This window comes from Pholis gunnellus (assembly GCF_910591455.1).
Source record: "Pholis gunnellus genome assembly, chromosome: 14".
NCBI classification, from domain to species: domain Eukaryota; kingdom Metazoa; phylum Chordata; class Actinopteri; order Perciformes; family Pholidae; genus Pholis; species Pholis gunnellus.
In genome coordinates, this window is record NC_136541.1 from 16,084,452 (window position 1) to 16,098,660 (window position 14,209).

Below are 14,209 nucleotides of genomic sequence, written 5' to 3' on the forward strand. Positions count from 1 at the left end.
TGCTTGTGTTTCTCTCTCTCTCTCTCTCTCTCTCTGCTCCTCTGGCCTTCCCATTCTTTGTCCACCACCTTTTTTTCCTGCTTATCTGACAGGCTGCCATTTTAACTCAATGTGCCACAGAATGAGCGGAGTTTATCTTTTTGTTCCCGTCTTCCCCCCCTGATGGACACTGCTGCTGCATTATGTGCGCGTCGGTGATCGATGAGAGAAGGGAAGAGGGGCGTTTCATAGAAATGGACGGCCTGCCGATATTCTGTCTTTCTCTTCATTCACCAATTAAATCTGTCTCCTTGTCTGGTTCTCGATCACGCTCTTCCCTCCAATTAAACCTTTGCATGGAGTGTGACCAAGCAGGTGAGCAGGTGTCGTCTGAGCTGCTGGCAGCTCTGAAGCTCCGTCTCCAGACGTAGTGGTTTGAACAATGGGATTGAGATGAATAGGTTTGGCTTCATCGAGTGTCTCATTAACACACAGTGTAAACAATACAAAAGGGAAAAAAATTAAACACACACCGAGCAGCAGATGGGAAGGGCAGCAGTAATTTGTTGTAGGAAGATAAGAGAGAGGAAAATGTTCTTTTCACATCTCACATTTTACATATGCCGATTTGTAAGTGAATGATTCTGCCTGAATGATGTAAATGTAACGCCACTCAATATATGAAGTCTCCCGAAGTAAACCAAATGATTAATCTCACAGATGGTATTATGATGTCACACCGTGTTTTTATCTTTTAGAAGAGTCAAGAGCCATAGTCATTAGCATCATGGACAGTATCAAAGAGCCATACGTGCATTTTAGTGCAGGTTGTGGCCGCCACTCTGCACTGCGTTAACACAGCTGATAACACCATCCCTAGCTACTGCGTCATCGCGGAAGCAAAGCACCCGCCCTCTAGCTCCCCCTCAGGTAAACACTGTTAGCTCTGTCAGCACTGTTGCCATTGTTTGAACCGTTAGCAACGTTAGCTGCAAGCCACCAACTCGCCGTCACCATGTTGAGGCAATAGATATGCTCTGGATTTACAATTTAGCTTCAAACTTCTGCATCTGAGCACTTCAGCCCCCAAGGTACAGACAAGTAGGAGCAGAAGATAGATTAGATTAGATTAGATAGGTACTTTATTAATCCCGCAAGGGGACTTTTTTTGTTGCTACTGCAGCATTTATAGAAGTTTTCTTCTTTTGCAATCGCTGTCACCTTCTTAATGAATTCATGATAAGCTGAGTTTAGGGACAAAGAAGACACCTCCATGTTTTACAATCTCCTGTGTCTATCTGCATATTCTGCATACTTTCCTTATTATCTCTCACCTGGGGTGAGATAAGAGAAGATGCCTCATTGAGACGGTAACTACACCTCTGACATCCCTCAGCAACATCACTACTGCTGCTAGAAAATGTCATTATATTTCAGTATAGTTACTTTTCCTGCTGTCCAAATATTGCACAAAGACTGTAAGTTCGGGCTTCGGGGGACTCAGTAAACCTTCTTGTCTTTTACAAATTTGGAGACTTATGATGGATGCTATTTCAGACATTTTTGTTATTTGTTTTTTCAGACTGACAGAGTTTAATACAAAAGACAACCTTAATGTATTTAGGCAAGGTACTAACATATGTACAATAAGCCATTCTTATGGTGATAAGGTTGAGACGAAATCACACTTCTCAGGCTTTTTACATCTGATGAAATAAACATCACATACAGTATACAACACAAATATTCATTGTAGAAACACTACTACATTTTGAAAATAGTAGTACAGTTCCAAAGTATTTTACATTAAAATAATTACAAAAGTTCTTCAAGGTACATTAAACTGTCAGAAATGCCTAAATTGCCTGAATAATCAAGTTTACATTTCTGTAATAGATGTTCTCTCACTACTATTAGCCATAACTCACTGAAGCTGCCCGCATCAAGGATCTCTGCCGCTTCAAAAACTTGCCAAGCACTTTCCAGCGAGTGGGCTCAGACACATCTGAGGGGAAAAGAGTCCCGGTGCTGCAGCCTACAGGCTTATGGAGACACCCATATAGCAAAATCCCTTATTTTCCGGTCTTATAGCTTAAATATCAGCTGATGGAGAGCCAAGCTGTTTTACTCTGTGTTGAACTCTCGAGGCATGGAGGCCAGACAGCAAAACACCTCTCAGCTGTGGTTAAGAGGCTTGGGAATCTACAAAGAAACTCCACCCTAAAAAAACCCCAGAGCCATTGCTTTCCCCCTTTCTCTTCTCTCTTTGTGCTGTGGAAAAACCATCCTGACAGCAAAGCATATGGCAAGCCCTTATAACATTAAATCAGTAGGATAGACTAGTAGTAGATGATGTTTACTAGTTTGTACTATTAATACTACAATTGTATTTAAGTTATCTGGAATTAAATTCTTACTAGTTACAATTCCAAGCTGCCATATCAATAATTTCCACTAGTATGAAAATATCCATTCTGGATATGTTGGCTTGGAATTCTAATTGTTGATATCTGCAATTTCTATCACTGCTAATTCAAACGGCCCAGCAAGAACCTTCACTGACCCTTCACCTCTTTTACATCACACCTTTGCATCTGCACAGCTGCTGTACACAAAAACATGGAGACATCTTCCGATACATAGTAATCTGCTCTAAGGAATATCTTGTCTTTTAGCCAAAAATGTCAAACCTTACCGTCAGTCTCAACAACACTAAACTACCGAGAAGAACTGAAAGCGTATCTTAAAATCCCCAGTCCAGATGTTGAATTCTATGTGTTTGAGTCTCCTTAATTATTATAACGACTACATGATTTGATTTTTTTTAAACGTAATCAGATTTTAAATTTCTCTGCAAACCACTTGCTCGATTTCTTTTGAAATGTGCACTACACATGACTTTACTATCAGTCAGAATGGAGACACTTTTTGTCCACTGTCACTGAACAGTGACAGTGGACACAGTCAATGACGGCAATTCTTCAGCGTGCGGCTCAGTAGACAGACTGAGACTCAAAGAGTGAGGGGCCGTTGAAAGCAGACAGAAACAGAGCGGCAGACATGGGGAGACGGTAACAGAGCCGTAGCCTCGGTAGTTGACCAAACCAATCAATGGTCTCATCTTCCTTTACAGCCCGTTCACAATGGGACATTTTCCACCGGAGCGTAACAGCTTGAGAGAACAAGCTGCGGGAGTGGAGCTGGAACAGGCTTTAAGATTTCAATTAGGAAGTTTAATTAACAACACTAGAAGTTCCCTGTGAAGTTGGGGTTGACTACGGCGCCCCCTGGTGAGACATGTCATCATCAGTCCTGCAAAAGGGAAAACTCTACTGGTGTGTGTTTGTGTCCGTACACTGAACCTTTAAACATGAAAGTGGACTAGAAGGCTGACACTTTTAATCCAAACTGTTAATAGTTTGATATTTGCCCAAGCGTAGCACTTGATTAAGCTCAGGGATTATTCCTCATTGTGACCTTATTGAATTTTAGTTCCTTAATGGAAGAATGCATGGCATTATTCCGCTATGTCAGTATGTATAAAATAATGTACACATTCCTTCTGTGATTGCAGGATCTATTTTAATAACATTGGTCCGCCTGTGAATGAGCTACAGCAGATTTCCCTTCCTCTTGTAGGGAAGAATTCTATCTAATTGTGTCTTTTCTACCCAATCACATTTCCTCCAACATGGAGTTGCAAGAATAAATTGAGTCCATCTCACACAGAGGAGGAGAGCAGAAGGTCAAGCACCCAACTGTTTGCTTGATTCAATAAGACATGGCATTTAAAACAAAACAAAATCCTTAAATTCCTTTATATGTGAGAGTCTAACCGGGGTAGAAATGCATGTTGTTTTTGTTCTCTGGAGAAGCTCAGGTACACAACGCACTAGGCAGAGCATCTGTTTCCAAATTAGAATCCACCTTAAACTGCCAAGAACATTTGTTTATGTATGAGTTACTATATGCATGTACAGCATTGACATGGTTGTAGGTACACCAAACTTTCCCGGAGCCCCATTTATGTTTTGAAGTCTCTGCAGCCCTGCTCTCTATACGTTGTCAGAGTTTGTTTCTGTCTCTGCTGCAGTGCAGGACAGGTAGCTCTGCTACTCCTCAGGGGATATGAACTCCTCTGCTGACTGAAAAAGTTTTTTTTTTGTCTGCAAGAACTCTAGAAAAAAAAAAAGAAAAAGTTTGCAGAGCTGCAACTCAGCTAAACTGGAACAATTCCCTCACCCCTAACTTTGCTCTCGATGGAGCAGCGGGTAAAGGTGAAGATAATTAAGAGAGGTGGGTCACCTCGAGGTGAAGCAGGCAAAAGTTGAACGTAGAGTTCACACATTGAATCCTCACAGCTGGTGTCTTTGACCATGTCACGGTCTCTTGCACGGTGCGACTGACCCCTGTGACGTATGTGACTCTGCAACGATTACGCATAAAAGGATCAAAGACTACTGAAAAACTACCCAGAATGACAATAATACCGTATCTCCTTTTTTTGTCTTCTTTCTGGAGCAAACATGGAACATCACCATCCAATAAAGCATGCATACATGAACATTTAGACTCATACAGTTAGCATCCCATCGTCTGGAACGAGGCAGCGGCGCTCTCGGATAAACACCCGAACATCTGAAGCTATTGCTAGGGAATTTAAAGCTTTAAGTCATTTAATCAACAAAAACTGTAACTTTATATATATTGTGATAGTGACATGGACCTAGTAGTGCTGGAGAAACACCAGCCTGGCATCCTCTGGACTGGTTCACTTCATTCAGGTAAAAATATGAACACGAACAGAAACTAAACCAAATCCCTTCAGGGATTAGGATTATTATTTACTATTCTGCAGTTTTAATTGAGATTTTTCTGGGGTAGTCATGGTGGTGGTGATGAACTGGTATAGTACATAAACACTGGTTATATATCATTTTTCCATGACATAGCTCTGTTGTTTGTGCTACACTTCATTAATCCCCCTGAGAGAAATTCCAAGCTGCATTCGACTCATCCTGATTACTTTGGAAGCAGTGGGTACAGACATTGCAGGAAAATGTCTACTTAACTCATATGTTGGCGTGAATGAAGCCGAGCACCCAACCGAGGAAAGCCCACGCAAACGCGGCGAGAACATTTAAATTCCACAGTGCTAACCACTGTACAGAGACCAGCTGAATAAAATGAGGCACATACGTGTTTGGAGGTTGGTGATGACGGTGCCGCTGGTGAGCGGTCCTTTGGTGGCGTAGAGGGCTACGGAGTAGGTGGTGCTTGGCTTCAGGTTGGACAGCTGGTGCTCCTGCTTGTTTCCTTCCACAAGGAAAGTATCAGCCGTCACTGGAAAACACACGAGGATTATATGTTTATCGTACATCTTCTGACTACGTTCAATTGTAACTGTTAGAAAACAGCTTCAGCATGGGAAAGAAGTCAGATCTGAATCTCAAAGCCTGCACTGTTTGGCCACCTATGGGGTCCTCTTTCAAGTCGAAGAATTTCTACACTAATTATGCTTTTGGTGAAATATGCCTTTGGGGACAACTCTGCAAAAAAGAGGCCCACTTTCTATGTCTTTTGCTCTAAAATACGACTGAATACTGAATACAAGACTGACAAAACACCATTCATCGCTTATCTTATCTAACTGCATATTCCAAGAATCAGTTTAAGGTATTTTCATGAATTTAAAGGGGGTGATTACATATGAATTAAGAAAATAATTGCGTGACACAAACAAGATTTAGAATTTTCTAGAAAAGACATTTAATATAACTGCATCAACTTACCAACATGACCCTTACACTGGATTTGTTTTACCTTTCACTATGTGAAATGTGAAAACATCACAGTGACAGTGATGCTGCTGAACAAACCACATTATGTCCGTGCTACACTATTAATCTATTTTATATGAAGTTTGACTGACTGACACCATGATGGTTTGCTCCTGGTTGCCAATAAAAATCTATTTTGTAATGCAGGACAATACTCGATAGAAATATGAGATTTATTGACCTTGAGTTAATACACTGACCCTCATGGGATTTGTCCACAACTTTACATTGCGCTTCTCCAAACCCTGGCTGGGGCTGCTTTTCTGAGTATGTGTCCAGCATATAGATACTATCTCTGTATCTGATCTGGCTGGAGTCCAGTCGGTCGGGGTGTAACATACACATCGACTCTGGGAGCTGAGTGATACGGATTCCTTCTGGGTAACTCCAGGCATGGCTTCGGCAGTGGGGGTCATGTGCAAATGAGAAATATGCTTTCCATAACATTATACCCCAGCCGGGTTCGAAAAGTCAGAAGGGAAAATAATAGTTGAGTTTCGTTAAACATTTGACTGGTGAGTTTAAGATATATATGCAAAAGGCTGATGACTGAATACACAAAGTGTTGTTTCTTGAGAAAACGCGACTCCTTTGAAATTTATTATACTTTCATATTTCAGCCCTTTCACTGTGTATGTCAAGTATCTTTGTCTGCTGCCGGCCTACCCGCTGTAGGCTTGGCAGTCATCCACACGGTTCAGGGAGCAAATTATAAACTGACTCTGAGGGGCCCAAGCAATATGGCTATCTGTTACTTATCTGGATACGGCTGTCAGACAGTGAATGCATCGGTTTGCATCAGGAACGCATGCTGTGTGAAAACGGCAATGCTGGTGTCAAGGTTTGGTGGTTCAACGGAGCATAATGAACTTCGCTGAAAGCAAGACAAATGCATCAACATTGCCTCAAAGCATCACAATGATCTCACTTCTTGTTGGAAAAACCCCGTGACGGTACCTGACACCTCACCGCACGCTGCACCTGAACGACCAAAAAACAAATCTGCTCATTGTGCTGCGACTCTTCAGTCTGATCCTATGACTGACACTTATACCTCTCTAAAATGGAAATGACTTCATTGTCCAGAGAGCTCTTCTCAACAGCAAGTTAGGAAGTAAACATTTACTTAAACAGTGCCTTTCATGACCAAGGTTACGAAGTGCTTGACGAAACACAAACATGACGCATACAGACGACGGCATTAATGAAAAAGCCGATGTGTAAAAATGTGATTCACGTCCCTGTTAAAATGAGCTGGTAACCAATGTAAGCAGCCACGCTATAGTGGTGATGTGAGACAGGCAGATAAGCAGCTGAACTGCTCCCTATGTGTGCAGTCATCTGACATCCCACAAATGGAGCCATTAAAAAGAAAAGGGTGTTGATGATTTTATCCAAATGCTTTAATTTGTGTCATTATTGTCCTTTGGCGGTGGTTAATCAACTCATCCATTCATTATCTAATAAATCAGCAAATGCCTCTGAATGACAGTTTGGATAACTCACCCTGGTTGTGTGTGAGGGTCAGCACGTAGTTGTCCACACTGGAAACCGGTGGATTCCACCTCAGCAGGGTTCCTTGTGGAGTGATGTTGAGAGCTGTCAATTCAGCCGGCATGTCCATCGCTGCAACAGAATACGACAAAAGTATGAGCCCAAAGACAAGAGCCGAAACGTGCTCATTCCAAGAGATCAGTTTTCGGGACATTACTGAGAAGCTATCAGTGGCACTTGGCTAATATGACAGCTATAGGTCACCTACAAAAGGTCCACTCACTGCAGGACCTGTTTTTCCTAACAGAATCATTGTTGCTTTGAAACGATTTATCAATTGCAGGTCTAATGCTAATATTAATATAATGAGTTAAGTCTACCGGCTGAATACTGCAGGATTTCTTATTCAATTGGTATCCTTAAAATGAAAACACAAAAAAAGTTTCAGAAAAACCCAATTAGTCTGAACAGCATCTCATTTCCCAGTTGTTTTGGAATACTACTCTGCAGTTCATTTGTACACAAAATATGGAGCTGTGTTATAGTTGCTTTCATATGCAAATATTTGTGATTTTTTGTTTTGTAATGCTGGTATCATGGCAGAATTGCAAAGAGACATAAACTATCAATTATACCTTAACAATTGTTACTATTTGAAATGGAAAACCATTATTCAATCCACATCTTAGTTGTAATTATCGAAGCCCGGACACAGAAGTGCTTCTGCATTCATACTGATTTATAATGACTCTCTTTGCCATTTGTTTCAGTGTTTCCTCGATTCTAACACACATCAAAGAGAAATTATGCAGTCAAAAGGGCTGTAGAGAGTCTCAGATATTCTCCCGAGCCCACTGTTTCCCCACCCTCTTCCCGATTTCATTCTCAGACTGCTGGACATGCCAAAATTGAGTTTGAATTTAATTATACCTTTAACCTCGGTGTTTCAACCCCAATTTCTCCCCAGGCGTGTTATTGCAGCGCGGTAGCGAGCGTGGCAGGAGAACACAGAACACTGCATGTGCTCCAAAGCTCGGCCCAGATGAGGTAATTAATATTGCCCTGCCCTCATCAGAATAAAAAAAAGAACTGTGCTCATTAGCACCACCAAGTGAGTTTGGGTCTTTCTTATCTCTGCAATAGATGGACAAACCTGATTAAAATCATTACTATAATTGCAAAAAGGTTTAAGTGAATTTAATGGAGGTTTGCCAAGTCAATTAGACCGGCAATGGAGATGGAGTAGCGATGGCCAATAAAGAAATAAAATAAACAGGTCATCCACTTTCATCAGTCCCAGTGATCATCCAATCATCACTCTCCATCTCCCGATTGCACCGGTGAATCGCAGATTGAGCCAACTGCAGCACGCTCACACTCGGATCTGTATCTGAAAGTCAAGCCCCCGGTGCGCACGATTCAGGATAAGAGAGGCAGGTTTGCACTGAAGCCATACGTCAAACGCTGCTTTCAGTAGTGACTCATAGTCGTTCACATCGACAGCAGCACTGAAGTCAAGCAAGACGGCGCCAACAACTTTTTGTTGTCACTTATTTGACTCGGCCAGTCATCAGCCATCTGTGTTGAGGCGGTACAGGTAGAGTTGATATCTTCTTAGGCATGCTGAAACTCAGAATTAAGGCCATTGACTGAATAAAAAACTCAAAATGTGATCGTATACTAGTCTGTCGAAAGGTTGACTAAGAGCAGGAAGAATACTAATTGGTCTGCTGTAATCCCCATTGAATGCACTACAGTTCTTTGCCTTCCATGCCTTTCTTTCAGGTGAAGGTTAAAAACTAGAATCAGCTATAATTCGTATTAATTTACCATCCAGGTTATCCAGTCCAGTTTATTATTTAATAAGAGAAGTATTTTTTATCTCCTCCAGCAGAAGTGGTTTGAGGTTAAACTCTTCAATTTGTTTCTTTAGAGAATTAGCCATTTGAGGAATTCACATTATGCGACTATGAGACTGTCGACCTTTTCAGCAAAGGGATCATTGAGATAAGTTAGCAATTTCAATGAATGCACCATCTGATTTTATATAGGGAGGATTATTTGCTTTTACTTCACAAATATTCCGTTAAAAGTATTCCAATAATTTCTCGCCATCACGCTTTACTTCATAAATCTTGTTTTGGTCCCAGCGCTTCATTTATTTAAATCTACTCATTCTTCTGACCTTGTTTCTGAGTCCACGGTATTCATTCTATTGAATAGAGTCTCTTGATTTTATTGCCGCACGTTCCATTTCATCCAGGTGAGCCAATGCATGGACATTTCTTTTCATGTACAATCCTACATTTTCCTCGCTATGGCCAACTGAATTATGTTAACTTCAAACTAACAGGGATGGATATGACCCTAGAGAAGCGCTCGCTGGCATCTGTGTCAATATGCTCAATGCGTGAGGCTGCTATTGGTAGGCCAGGTCATCATCTGAGTCAAATACATAACACATGCTTACAACAAGTAATCTCTTTTTCCGAGCACAGGTCGAAGAAAGCCGGTCAATGTATGGATCCGCTTAAAAGTACATCTCTATCAGCGTCAGTGACTTTCTGAAGCATGGCACATATATCATCAGTGTATTGTATATTAAAGCTTTGGGGGTCTACAGAAAAAAACCAATAAATACTGGTTTGATGTGAGGTGAATTCAAGAGCTGAAGGGCTTTTATAACTGGATTTCTGATCTTGTGTGGCTTTGAACATATATATCAACACCTCCCCTCTTGTCAGGTACGGCTACTTCAGAGTCATTAAGTGAGAGATGTGTTTCTGAAATATCAATCACATTATATAATCATTTCTGAGGGGCATCAAGAGATCTTGCATGTGCGTTAACACTACAGATATTAAGGTGTGCAATCCTTAAACCTTTCTTTGGTAAACCCAGAGACGTTATTAAAGCAGTTACATTAAAAGGCACTGCTAAAAACCAAGCAGGTCCATTCAGTGAGCCTGGGTCTGACCTCTGTCCTCCCTAGGGCTGACTCTATAGCCCCCCTCTCTGGCAGCTCCAAGCTCAGGAAGTCGATTTCTCGGGGAAGAAGGTCTAATTAGTAGTTTTCTTGAAGTCAGCTTAAAAAGAACTTGATAATTCAGCTGTGTATAAAAATACAGACCAATGTAGTGATGTTTACTACTATGATGCTTAAAATAACTTATTTCCATTATTGTAATCCTTACATTAGAAAGTGGAATAATAGTCGGTGGTGAAAGCTATGTGGTTGTCTGATGACAAACATCTAGCAAGTCACGTCTGGCAATTGAAGCTGAAGATCTTCTTAAAAAGTGTAGCTGAGTGATTCGTACTACGAGTCCCGCTATTCCAAGCTGGATTATGACAAGCAGTCAGCTACCGCACGATTGTTTAGTGGCTGTCAGACGTATCACTCTGATTTGTGAATATCAAGGACAATTGATTTGTAACTTTGTTTGTGTTTTTTCCCTCTCCGACAAACAAGAGTGTACAGACATCAGCTTGCACCGCACGTTCACTGCGGAACAACTAACAGATTGTTTTGTAGTTTAGCTTGCCCACAGGATTAATGTTGATACAGTTTATAAGCCAGCTAACGGCTTTCATAATGACCTTGATTTTATGGGGCACAATTGGGCACATGACGATTGTTATAAATGGAGATTATTGAAGGTCCCATATTGTAAAAAGGGGGATTTTCATGCCTTCTATTATTATAAAGCAGGTCTATATAAATGGTGTGAAAGAATCGAAAGCATCAATCCTTGGAAACGTACACACAGTCTGTATTCAGAAACTGTTATTCCTAACAGTATATGTTACAACTATACGATATATATGTACAATTTTACAGTTCTTTAAACATTCTAAATGTGTCCCAGTTTATAGATCGTTTATAATAAAGAAAATTAGCCTTGGGCGTAATCTTGATGGGGCAGGTGAGAGTCAGAGAAGACCACAATCATGTGGAAGTGATGATTTAATTGGTCTTTAGAAAAAGGGAAGTGATGAGATTATCCGCCGTAAAGATGAAGATGTGATGAGACTGTTCACAATAAGGAAATGAAGGAATAATGATGATGATAGCAGATGCCGTTGTTACAAATCAGCTGACAGAAAGTAAACATGGACCCAATGTGTTTCCTAGCACTACAGACCCGTTTCAATGAGAATACAAGTGTATTCAGACGTACAGTGTGAGAAAATTAAAGGTTAGGCATGTAAATATGTTCTATTAAAAACCCCAAATACAAGTTTGAACTTGGAAATGAGCATTATATGTGGCCTTTAAGCGGGACATTGTCGCATTACATTTTAGCGCTAATAGTAATCGTCAAGTTTTCTTCAAGTAAATTTAGTTAAACTTTGCTGATGTTAAATGTCTGAATCAAACATCGGAAAAACTAATTTGTATTTGTGCTTTGCTGAACATGGTCATGTTACGAACCCTCAGCTGTGGCAGTGGACCGTGAGGTCAGTCTGCTGTGTGCTGTGTCCATTATGTAGACCACACTGCAGCAGACAGTAGGCCTACAGTTAGTGAGACACATTGGGCCGTTTTACTCCCCGGTCGTTCTCTACATCCCCCTCTCATTACTGTGGAAGCTGTGCTGCCTCCCTGTATACAAAAAGCAGGTTATCAGTGTGAGTGTGTTCTCCACTCTTAGCTACACTGGATGTGTCTGTGGCGCAATACTCAGACTAATACTTGTGGCTACAGCCATGCAAACATTGTACCAGTACTTGTGAATTTAGTTTGTGAAAGTAGAGTACTGTACTGAAGAAAAAAGTCAGGGGGGACTAAATGGTCTCTCTTCCAACTTAAGTTTTGGGACAAGTAATACTTTACTAGGGGTCCTGACACTTTGCTAATGAGCACCGTTATTAGCACACACATTAAATGGACCTTCACATAGTCTGTTTAGTGTCAACCCTCCGAAATTCATCTTAGATTAGAGGTACCTGCTGTGTTCACACAACGAAATATGGCTCCCTGCTTTTTCGTCCCCCCTGACAATAATTGATTACGGAAGTCAAGTAAGTAGCAATTCCAGCGTTATTCAAGTCATTACATACTTGGCCAGGCACTGCTGGATTACTGTTCCAAATCCCCTGTTTATGTTTTGTTGTTGAAAGCGGCATTAAAAAGTCCCCGGTTGGGCATTGTGCGATGTGAGAAAAACGTTATTTACCATTTCTAACAAGCTTGACTTTGGAGTTATGTTCTTTTCAGGCTATTACAGCCCTGACGGCTCTGCTTATTGTTAGTACACAGGGGTTGGTAAAAGAAGAAGCTGAGGACAAAGAAGTGAAGAGGAGGAGCAAGACACACAAGAAGGTGAGAGACTCTTTTGCTTCTTCTTTTCTCACCGGATTGCTGGTGAATTGGGTCTCATTGGCATGCAAACACACCTCCTGCTCCCCCTTTTCTCCCTCCTATCCTGGGCTCTCCTTAGCTCTCTCGCTTTTTCGTCTCTTAACACACAACGGAGATTATTATGCGTAGCACTGGGAGAGTGTGTTAATCTTTAGTTAGTGGGAGAACGGTGTCCCGTTCCGAACGGTGTTTACATGCATAACTTGTGATTTAGTGCCAAGTAAAGAGTCCCAAAGCAAAGGGAGCTTGAGGTTTCTTACGTATATTGACGAATCGGGAAGACATTAGTGGAGAGAGAGACCAAGAGAGAAGATTAAAGAATGATAAAAGATAAAAGATTAAAGGGAAGAAGCGGAGAGGAAATGGAAAGGGGAGACAGAAAAATGGAGGATAGAGAGGCGTAACGTTACAGTGGAGAGGTGAGGCTTAAGTATAAAGAGATAGGAAAGAGGGGGAGGGAAGCAGAGCGATAGAGGAGAGTGAAATGGAGCTGGGAGTAAGTTACCAATTACTGGGTCATGGAGTGGACAGTTTCATCTATTGCAGCAGTAAGGATTGCACCTCCTGCAATGTCAGCTGTACCCTTAGATTTTGTCTGACGTCTGTGTTGCTCTTTCTGGCACTTACAGTGGATCCCGACGCGCAGCTATTCTTGTTGTATAAAGAACAATTGGTCTGAGAGTCTAGCGGTTAAAAGAGGGATTCTTCATTCAGTTTGCACGGTAAAACATTTCATCCATGTCCCCCCCCCCCCCTCTCACGGTGTATTCTCGTCCATTCTATTGTATTCGCCCCTAATAATGTTCCCTCATCAACTCCTACCTGTGAAGATGGAGGTGCTGACCACTTTGCTCTCCTGACTCCCTCTGACGGCGCTGAGGCTGATCTCGTATTCTGTAGCAGGAAACAGGCTGGACAAGGTGTTGTTGGTCACATCGCTGTCAATCACCACGCTGTCCACTCGACCTGCAGGAGACGTCACAACTGTTGCCATCGCTCCGATCTCACATTTCTTCCGCTACAAGGTAACTGGTGTGTGCTTTGAATCGCGGGGCTAAATATTTAATTAAAGTTTTATGGAACAATTATTGAATACAGAAATTTTAATTAAGAATAAAATTACATTTCACTGATAAAAATGTTATCAATTAATTAGGTACAACAGTGTGTGTAAGAGGGTTTCCCGGCTACAAAATATCTTTCATCAGAGAGAACTGCTACAACAAATGCCATGTTCATTTAGCTGAAACACGGGAACGCAGAGTGCCAACGCATTAAAACGCCATGTTATTATAATGCAATGAAGACAGGCGTAAAAGAAAAGGATACGCTACCTCTGGCTGATTGGTAGGACAGCTTATAGTATTCAAATGGAGCCAGTGGTTTGATCCAAGAGATAGTCACTGAGTCTTCCGTCACATCCGACACAGACATCTCTTTAGGTGGGTCCATGCCTGGAAGGGAGAGGATGTGAGTTAGCAATGAATTCAAAATGGCCCACAATGGAAAACATGGGAGAATTTACTCTGAT

The 14,209-nt window shown here is 41.4% G+C and overlaps 1 protein-coding gene across 1 annotated transcript in view; it reads right to left on the minus strand.

The window, feature by feature from the left end:
* tnr (tenascin R (restrictin, janusin)) overlaps positions 1–14,209 on the minus strand; it is a gene marked incomplete at its 3' end in the record, with an annotated part of 63,304 nt that overhangs the window by 16,132 nt on the left and 32,963 nt on the right. The window contains exons 18-21 of the mRNA XM_079173595.1: positions 14,013–14,132; positions 13,501–13,644; positions 7,326–7,445; positions 5,179–5,322 (exon numbers count right to left, since the gene is read on the minus strand). Coding sequence (XP_079029721.1) covers positions 5,179–5,322; positions 7,326–7,445; positions 13,501–13,644; positions 14,013–14,132 — 528 coding nt within the window. The remainder of the gene's footprint in view (positions 1–5,178; positions 5,323–7,325; positions 7,446–13,500; positions 13,645–14,012; positions 14,133–14,209) is intronic.